The 10,207-nt window shown below is 36.9% G+C and overlaps 1 protein-coding gene across 1 annotated transcript in view; it reads left to right on the top strand.

The window, feature by feature from the left end:
* PHKB (phosphorylase kinase, beta) overlaps nt 1–9,930 on the top strand; it is a gene marked incomplete at its 3' end in the record, with an annotated part of 53,589 nt that extends 43,659 nt beyond the window's left edge. The window contains exons 15-20 of the mRNA XM_008947300.1: nt 5,192–5,247; nt 5,439–5,532; nt 8,188–8,271; nt 8,734–8,838; nt 9,677–9,759; nt 9,840–9,930. Coding sequence (XP_008945548.1) covers nt 5,192–5,247; nt 5,439–5,532; nt 8,188–8,271; nt 8,734–8,838; nt 9,677–9,759; nt 9,840–9,930 — 513 coding nt within the window. The remainder of the gene's footprint in view (nt 1–5,191; nt 5,248–5,438; nt 5,533–8,187; nt 8,272–8,733; nt 8,839–9,676; nt 9,760–9,839) is intronic.
* Between the last annotated feature and the right edge of the window lie 277 nt (nt 9,931–10,207).

Below are 10,207 nucleotides of genomic sequence, written 5' to 3'. Positions count from 1 at the left end.
AAAGAGAAGACCTTCCCAGGGTGAACCCTGAGCATTTTGTAATGAAGGAGACTGATGTAGCTGAAAGCTAGAAATCAAGAAAGGATAGGATTACTTTTTTCTTTCTTAAACCTGAAAATCTTTCTAGAAATCTGACTTAAGCCAACATGCAGAGCAATTTCTGTAATTTCTGTAGTAGTGTGTGTCCTTCCACATGCAAGAGGTAGTGGAATGGAATGTCTGTTTTCAGTGGTGTATAGGTGGAACGATAAATATAAATGAAGACAGAAAGAAGCTCTGGGATTGCCTTGGTGTGCTTAAACCTGTGTTCTTCCTAGTGATGCTGTTACTTGGCTATTGATGACCATGCGTGCTTTCTATGTTGTGTAAATGATAAAACTGTCCAAGATACTGCACCTGCTTCTCAATGTGGGTTACAAGAAAGAGGCACACTTCTGAATTAGAAGGAATTCCAGGCAACTGTGGCATCAGGCCTCCGGCATTGTAGCCTCTGAGCAGCAGTGTAGATATGGTGACCACTATGGTCAGTGTCTCTGCAGTGGTAACCAAGGGGTTCTGCAATTTCATGGGCATTGTTTGTACTGAAACAGATGCTGCTGTGTTTTGTGTGGTTTTGCCATTAGATCAGTTATCAGGGCAGATGCATAGATGTACCAGTGTGAGGGAGGTGTGTGCTATCAGTACCAGGAAAATTGCCAAATATAAAATAAGAAATAAGAACACAACACATCTTAATTATGTCTTCAGAAATCCAAGTAGTTTCTTCTCTTTTAATTCTTCTCTTTTCCATATAACTAAAGAACTGTCCAATTAAATTTAACAGAAATGTATTTCCACTTTCAAGTTTTATTCCCGTAGGGAATAAAGAAGTTTATATAAAAATTTCAGATGCCTGTGTAAATAAGTTCTGCAGAGGTACAATGTTTTAGAAGGTGATGTGCCAAAAAGAAGTCTTTAACTTTTTTCTTTATTTGAACCCTTGTGCTGAGAAAATATGTCTTCAAGAAGTGTGTTTTCCATGTAGGCATGTTTTGATGTTTTGATTGCACTGACTGTAATCTCTGTAAACTCTTGCCTTTGAATAATGTAATTGATGCAGTTTATTTGTGGTTTTGGTGCCACTACAACAATATGTTTGATGTATACATAAATGCAGATTTAAGCAAGCAATGGAAAGTACTTAAAATATTCCAACCATATTGTTTCAGAGCACCACTGAAGGATGTTCTAGAACTTAAAGTAAGATAGTACAGAGCTACAAAGGCAAAATTGCTATGAAAACTATATATGTAACGATGTATACCTATATAACTGCAGCTGTGAATGCACCACTCAACCTAGAAAATCTGGTAAAAGACAATAATCTTTTCTGTAGAAAACTGTGGAATCAAACGAGCAGTATTGTAAACAAATAATGGTCATTAAAATGCTAATTGTGTCTGTTTGTAGTGAAGAGGAAATGTTTTCTCTTCTAACTTAATGCCCAAGAAACCTTATTTTTCATTTTCAGGAAGAGGTCTCCATACGTTCCCTCCTGGGGAAAGGTCAGGGTGGTACTGGGGCAGGATTTTCTTTGCTGGTTTTAGTCAGTGTTCCAAAACATTGTGAAGTCTCACAGCAATCAGAGAGGTTCTCCTTTGCACCAGTAACTCGCTATGTAATGCAAAATGGTCAGTGGTGTTTCAGGTTAAATCCCATTTGTGAGTTAAAGAGAAAATTGAATCATCAACACTCCATGCACTTTATTGAAAGAAGAAAACACAGGGCATTTTGTTTCAGTGTGGATAACTCTTTAGAACTGGAGTGTTTTAGAAGAGTTTATTATTCCTTTTTACTGTCCCCATGTTCAGGAGAGATTAGATTATAAACGCAGTTTTTGTTGTTGCATTTGGGGAGAATTTAGTGAATGAGAGGACCTGTATAGTAACAATAATATTTAAGAAATTAGGTGGGGATTTTCTGGTTTTGTTTCTATTTTACTGGAGCATATGAAAGCTGATATATTGCTGGTTTATATTTCATGTCGTGTTTAAGAAAAAATTATTATCATACTAAATTGTCAAAGAGACTAATTTACCATCAGAGTTAACTTGAAATATTTGTATAGGATTACAATTAATTAACTTCTGACTGCACATGATGACTATATTCTTTTAATGTTTTGTTTTGTAGACAAAGTAATTGTTTGTGAGGTCTTCAGTTAAATTGCTAGACGTTAAGGTTAATGCCCATTAATGATGTTGGGAAGAGACCAGTCAGAATTATAGATGGCTTATTTTTTTTAATTTTTATTTTATTTTCAGGGAAGTAGATATACTGTAAAAAAAGGAAGTAAATTTACTAAGTGTAGGTAGACTGAGATATATTAAGATATTTCAGCTGCCTAAATTATGTTTAGGGTTAGAGCATGTCTGGTTTTGGTGGTTTAGAGAAATGTATGATATTGGATGATATGTTTTGTAATGTTAAATATAAGCATATTCTTGCTTTCATTTTCTTAATACAATTGCCTACTACAGTTGACACAATGCTAAAATGGTTAAGTGTTATTTTACAATTTAAGACATGTGTCAATGTTGTGATTCATTGAAGTGTGATGTGTTAGTGGATTTGACCATAAACAGTTCAGCAGTTTTTAGATGCTTCCAGGAGATGTGTGTTGTAACAGCTCAGTTGTAGTTTTGTAGTAGCAAGGTGGATTATTTGGGTTAAGTACAATTTCTTCTGTGGCATGCTACTTCTGTTTTCCTCATCTTGCTCCATATGCTTGGAAAGCCCAGTAGGAACAATTTTACTTGGTGTTCTTGAACGCTGTGCCTACTTTCTTCTCACATTTTCAAAATGAATGGATACTTTTCAGAGTTCTGAGATTTCCTGGTAATGTGTGCAGAAAGGCATGGAGTGACAGCATCTGTCCAGTGAGAGTGTGGAAGAAGGGCATTACTGAGCTGCTTTCCCTGCTCATGCCAGGAATGGAGTCAGGGGATTTTCCCTTTATCCTTCCTCCAATAGTTTATAACCTTGTTCTTTTTTTTTATTTATTTTATTATTATTAATTTTTTTATTGTTGGCAAGGTGGAAGAAGAACAACTAATTTGTCTTTTGGCTTGGTCTCATGAAAACACTGGGGTGTATGTATCATTTGCACAGCATGCAGAATATAGTTAAAACAGATCCTTGTGCCCACTATCCAGTGTGTAAACGGCAGGCAGGAGGGTGAGCCTGGCAGGAGGGGGTCTGTTGGAGCGTCTTGGGGAGGTGGTGATTGATGCTGTGTGAGCAACACCATAGCTTGTGCTGTTACACAGATATTAAATGGAGCACATCGAAATGGAACTTCTAACAGCAAGAAGATTTATTTAGTCGAATATTTAGGAATGTAATGCTTTTCCACATTTATTTTTTCAATATGTAGCAAATGCTGTATATCACTGTCATTATTGAAAAGGGTGACATACTTTTTCATGAGCATTTTCTCTGTTATTCTCAACTGTTTCTCTAGACCACTATTTGTTATCTACCAGGCCTTGCCACGTTAAATGTTAGTAAGAGTAACTTTCCATTTCATGTTAGAGCAATCCTGTGGTTGTACGGCCATTATAGTTCTATTTTGCCACAATACTTTTAAAAGTCTGGCTATTTTTTCCTGTTGTGCCAGTTGTGCTGCAGGTGCGTTGGCTTAGTTAATGTCCCACAATAAACCACCACTTGCTGGCTGCTCTGAATGTGTCGTGTCATCGGGTACGTCTGTGTGTGAGAGACATGAGGACTGGTGTTGGAGGAGGCACCTCCATGGAGATGGAGCATATGCAGGTGTAGGTGCACCTGACAGTCCATGCTTGCACAGTTCCACCCAGTTCATCATTAATACAGTAATAATGAAGTTGAGCCTTAACCTGAAGACCACCCCCCAAGCTAGACCACAGGCTGTCTATAAATCAATACAGTCTTGGAGGGAGCTGTCTCATTTTCTGGGAGGGGTCTTCACTTTTTGTTTTATAAGCATAATGCATTGATTAGAGAACTGGTTTGAGTTTTTTTACTGATTGTATAAATGCAGTTGTTAGCATGACCATGATATTCTCAGGAGGAAAATCTTGTCTGTCACTTGAGCTTCCAATTTCTTAATCTGGTCTCTTTCTGCATGTTTGTTCATCACAAACTTATTTCATGTGGCAAAACCACCAAAATTTTTAATGGAATTGTAGTGTTGATACACTTCTGGGAAACTGTTAAAGAATTTCTTCTGCAGCTCTGTAAGATCTAACTTGATATCAAGGTTCACATTTGCCTGCACAAGCAAGTGCTCACTCTGACCGCTGTGTTCTAAATGGGTATGTGTATCCATCTGCCTCCCCAGGAAATGCTGTGTTTTTGTATAATCAGTTGATAGAAGATGCATTTAACTTTTGTCATTCATGTTCTGGTATTTTCTAGGCTGAAGTAGACATAAAGGATTTTAGGAATGAAAATGTCTCCTGGTCTGAGTTCTGTTGATTTTACAGTCGTGGAATGCCAGAAATGAACAAGGAGTTACTCAGCCGTCTCACATGTTAGCTCTTAACGTACGCTGCCAGTGAAAAGAAAGGGGGATTGCCCTTTCAAGACTCAGGAAGTCTAGCCAATGATTTTACACAGTGTGCTGAACTGATTCACATTTGTGTGGTTTCCTGATGTAAAATACTAGTACTTATTTCAAACATAAAGTATCTGTGTTAACAATCTGCTCAAGGGAGTGCTGTTGTCTCCTATAAAACATGTGTCTTCCATATAACGTTAAAGAGTAGCTGTCTGATGGACATGTTTCAGAGTGGAGGGTTGAAGCTGTTATTTTAAAGCAAATGTTATTGGTTACCCAAACAGCTGAGTTATTTCACTCTTTACATAAATGTGTGCCAAAGCAGTATGTCAATAAACCAAACAGTGGAAGTGACTATCAGAAACCTATTTACTATTAATTCTCAAAAATGCATCTTGCAAATTATTATTGATAGGACAAGTCTTCCCATAGTTTTGAGATGCATAAGTTATAGTCCTGTGTTGTTCTCTTAACACAGTAAGAAAATGCAATGCAGCTAGTGTTATCTGTCATACACATGAATTGTTTAAATAAACATTGTCCCTATTCATGCCATATCTAACAAAATATTGGGTTAGCAATGTTAATAAATATTTTTTCATCATTTTCTAGGGTCCTTTAGAAAATGATGTGGTAGTACATGTGGCCCTGATAGCAGAAAGCCAGCGGTATGTATTTGCTTCTGTTAAGAATGCACATAGCACTGAAGTGTTGAAAAATAGACATGTTAAATTTGCTAAAGGCATTCAGGCAAGTGTAAAATATAATACTGTTACTTGTTCATCTGCTGCCAAGGTAATTGTTAAAAGCAATACTGCCCTGTGATTTGTCATTAAATTTGTCATTATTTCATTCATAGCCTACAAGTTTTTCTGAACACATACGGAATCCAGACTCAGACCCCGCAGCAGGTGGAACCAATTCAGATATGGGCTCAAAAAGAACTTGTCAAAGTAAGGAGTTGTGCATTTTAAAGTTACTTACCTAAACATCTCTTCTGTAACAATAGGAATTTATGTTAAGCTGTTAGACGTGCATCTCCTTAAGCTTGCTACCTACCCTTTTGTGCTTTTCAGTTAGAAGATGTGCCAACACTGGTCAGCTGTACGTGCCTAAAGGTTTCAGTGAACACTGAAGCCGAGGTGCTCTCCATTATCTGATTAGGCTTATGACTAGAGCCACTTTCAAAGAATAATGAATGAATAATAAATTTTTAATAATATTAATAGCTCAGTAGATGAAGCGAATCTTGGATCCAAGAACATGGATCTCAGTTTTCACTGTTCTGATGCTGTCAATTCTCATCAGTGTTGAACTGAATTTAATTAGAACCTCTTGAACTAGTCTAGTGGCATGTGGTAACAATTTAAACCTCTAGGCTTTAAATGAACATTTGTCCACAAAAGTAATGCAAAAAGAAACAAGTGGATGAGGGGAAGGTGTTGATTCAGAAAAATTAGGGATTTGAAGTAGGTTGGGGTCCCGTAAACAGAACCACAAAGTAAAGCAGGAGGAGAGAAACGAAGAAGAAGAGAAAAACAAGAAAATGGGACAAGGCGCAAGTATGTATGCAGTGGAAGTGTAGTACAGGAGAACAGCAGAATGCTCCACAGGCATAGACTGATAACAGATAAAAGAACACAGGAACAGATGGTGTGAAAAACTCCTCTAGTTTGATTCACTCTCATAAATCAGCCCAACAGTCCAGTCAGCTTTCACAGCCGTTTCTTGCTAATAGTAGCTTTAATATTCCAGAATTGAAGGGCATTTTAATAAAAAAAACAAACGTAAACCTGCTTGAAGCAGCTGGGCTTGGACGAAACTGTACTTTTGTTCAGATACTCTGGTGCTGAATCTAAACTGACATTTTGATTGTAACAGATGAAGACGCAAGGCTATTAGAAGATGAATCTGCTTTAGTAGACTGCAGAACAACATGAGGCCTCAAGCTAGAGAGAGAGTTTTCAAAGGAAGAGAGTATTACAGTATTGCTGGAGTTCTATTTTTGTTGAAACGTTTTATGCTTTACAATCTAGGAAAATGAAAGTCTTTTTAGTGTTAAATTATAATGTCTACTGCCATTCTTCTAGACTCCATTATTTACTATGAAAAGGCATTCAACATTCTTTTTGTTTTGCTATGTATAGATGGGTTATTTAAAGCTATTAATGTTTTGATGTTTCTGTTCCTTTCCCACTTGAATACAATTACTTAGTCTGGATGAACAGGTGACATAGGTAATTTTGTTTATTTTCTTTTTTCAATAGTTTTTGGGATTAATGCAGAAACGGGAGCAATGTCAGGAAAGCCCCAAGCTGATAGCAGTAAAAAGCTATTGAGTGTAATGTTTGTTCAAATGTTTGCTTTCATTTGCATCTGAATCATCTTCCTATAACATAAAGAAACACTGAGCTTAGGAAAATGTGCTGAAGTTTTAGTAATAGTGGGTTCCTTACCTAATTGAGCCCAAATAAGGAAAAGAATTACAGCTTTCAGTCTGGTTTAACTGATACATTAGTACTGTCCTGCTCACAGCTTAGGGGTTTTTTAAATGGTTTTATTCTTATAAACTATAATAAATGAAGACTATTTCTGTAATATGCAAGTCTTCCAAAATTATGTAAGCTGAAATAATACGAGGCATCCGTAATTTAACTCTAATAAGAATCTAGCAATGAATAATGAGATAATTCCCTCTTGCTTCTGTTCTTGATGCATTAATTTTGCACACCTTCACTGGAATTAGACTACAGATCTTTAAAGAGTTTCTATGTTACTGTTTTACTTTTTTGTCCACATTGGAAAAGCGTTACAGAAGGCAAAATTGGCCAGACAATAAATGCAAAGGATCCTGTAAAAAAAATACTTCAGTGAGCTATTTGAAGATGTAAAAAATATTTTAGACTAGAAAAATGAGTAAGAAGGCAGAAATAAGACCTAATATAGGAAACAGGAAGCCTTAATTGAATTTTAAAACTGTGCAGGTAGGCAGGACATTGGTGCTTTGCCCATGCCCAAAGTTAAGCCCCTGAGTCCTAATCACAGCCTCAGGATCCTACCCAGCGCCCCTGCTTACCCTGAAGAAGACAACGCTCTTCTCATGTAAACCAGTACTAAGAATTTTCACCTTCATGAGAAGGGTGAAAACCCTTCATCCTCCCAAAATTCTTGTTGCGAGGAGGGAAGGGGAACTGTGACACTGCACCTACACAGAGCCCTGGTCTGCGGAAGTGACGCAGGTTACACTGGAAGGACAGATGGACGGATGTGACAGGGAGCAGGCTGCTTGTGTCTTTGTCTTCTTGCATCTTGTGTTTCCTGCTTCAATTACATAGCTGATTTCTCTTTGCTGTAAAAGAATTAAAATGAAAATAATTATATTTGGTCTCTGAACTGTAAATTTGTCAAACCTAGTGTTCTCTCACTTTATTAATTGTTGTTCTATGGATGTATGGGAAGAAAGTCCAATAGAAATAATGATCACATTTGATGAATCTTGCCTTCTAATTAAAGCAGAATGCACACAGCTTCCTGTGTGAGACCCAGTAGGAGCACAAGAAAGGTTCATATACAGACTTCCCTCAGCTTTTATGATTCTTTCTTTACAGGCTTACTTCCAGTTGGGAGTCAATGACAAACTGGGATTATCTGGAAGACCAGACAGGCCTATAGGATGCCTTGGAACATCAAAGGTTGTTGCAAGAAATGTTTATATTATTGTCATTGATATATATTTCAGATAAATATTGAATTAGTATCTGAATGTTTTTAAATAGAATTGAAATGTAATTCTATTTTGTGTATCTTATTTTAAATTCCTTGTCTTGTATTTTGCTATTATGAATGCACATGCTCTTACTCTTAAACTGCCATATGCTTCCTAGACATCCAGTAACAGGAACACTTGGCCAAAACCGGCTGAACAGTGACAAAGTGAACTGCTTTAACTGAGATAGAAACTAGATCTGCATACCTAATAAAAGAGTTTCTAAAATTAGCTATGTAGATTTTATCTTAAATATATATTTTTAGTTCAACTGTTCTGTATTATTACTTAGTTTCAAAATATCTTTTTTTTTTTTTCCCCTTTTCAGCTTGCTCAGTGCTTCAGATATTTTAAAGAAAAGATTAATGGATGCTTTCTCTCTCAACAGATTTATCGAATACTAGGAAAGACTGTAGTTTGCTACTCTATCATTTTTGATCTAAGTGATTTCTACATGTCTCAGGATGTTATGATGTTGATTGGTGACATTAAGGTATTTATCCATAACTTTTCCTTTGAGAAACTGGCAAAAATAGAATCTGTAGAAGAATAAACTGTGAAGTTTGATAGAAGAGAAGGTTGACACAGGAACACTGTATGGGGCATCTTTTTCTAATATAAAAAGAAACTTGCAGTTTATGCTGGAAAGTGCATTACAATGAATATCCTGTCAGCCCAGTACAAGCTCTAGTGAGTGTCTGACAAAAAAAGCGCTCAACCAAAAGTGACTGGAAATGCTGGAGTGCAGCAAGCAAACTACCATTTGTTTCTCTGGGAAAATAAATGTTCTTGGCTGAAAAGATAAATGATCTGGGCTATTTAAGGGAGATATGAAAGCCTTGCCTGGAGGAAATCTTACTTGGCTTTGCACAAGTATTAAAAATTGCCTTCCTTCACTGACCATCATGCAGGCAGTGGCACAAAGCTGACCCGTCACGTCCCCTGTGCATGTGCAGCTACTTCCAGTGCACAGAAGGTCATAGCACTTATTCCATGCCAGTGGCTGACTCAGGTCCTGGATTCCCAAGCACTTGTTGGGTAGCTCCAGCAAGCTCGGTACACTGCACCCTCCCCCGTGGTTTAGTTGTGATCAGTGGATATGGTGGGACAGTTTTCAGAAACCTCGTGAGATAGCAGTGCTAGAAAGCAGCTTACATTCATTGAAGAAATCTGTTAGTAGTTTACTAGCTATGGTTTTTTTTAATCTGTTGTGTTTTTCAGTGCTGTTGCTTTAAGACAGCTCTGCTAATATCTTATGTTGTGTGTTCTGGTATGTTGTGCTTGTGTATTTATATTATTTTGTGACTTTAAATGTATTATTTCCCACCTAGAATGCACTGCAGTTCATTAAGCAGAACTGGAAAATGCATGGTCGTCCACTCTTTGTTGTACTGATCCGTGAAGACAATATAAGGTAGAGAGAAATAAAAGCATTGTTTGCAGTGTGGTATTTTCCTAATTGCAATACTGATGGAGTTCTGTTTCAAATTTCAGAGGGAGCAGATTCAATCCAATATTAGACATGTTGGCAGCCTTTAGAAAGGGAATTGTTGGAGGAGTGAAAGTTCATGTGGACAGAGTACAGGTATGATATTTTTCCTGAATGTTGTCGTCTTAAATCCTAGTACTGGCACATGTATTCTCACTACTTTTGTTTTTCCTGTGACAGAATTCAGAGTATTTTATTTAGTATCATAAAATTAAGCAGTCAAGAACCAAAACTTATGGTACAGTTTTTGTTTTATCTCAAAAGAAACATGGCCTTATTTTAATTCATTTTGCTGAGTCTTCTGAAGGTGATAATATTCATAGAGGATTTTCAGAAGGGAGAGGATTTTTTTTTTATCTTGTGAATCTTGTGC

Source organism: Merops nubicus, unplaced genomic scaffold (genome assembly GCF_000691845.1).
Source record: "Merops nubicus isolate BGI_N331 unplaced genomic scaffold, ASM69184v1 scaffold18669, whole genome shotgun sequence".
Lineage (NCBI taxonomy): Eukaryota > Metazoa > Chordata > Aves > Coraciiformes > Meropidae > Merops > Merops nubicus.
Note: the sequence above shows the minus strand (reverse complement) of the source record. Positions and strands in the feature narration are given on the sequence as shown.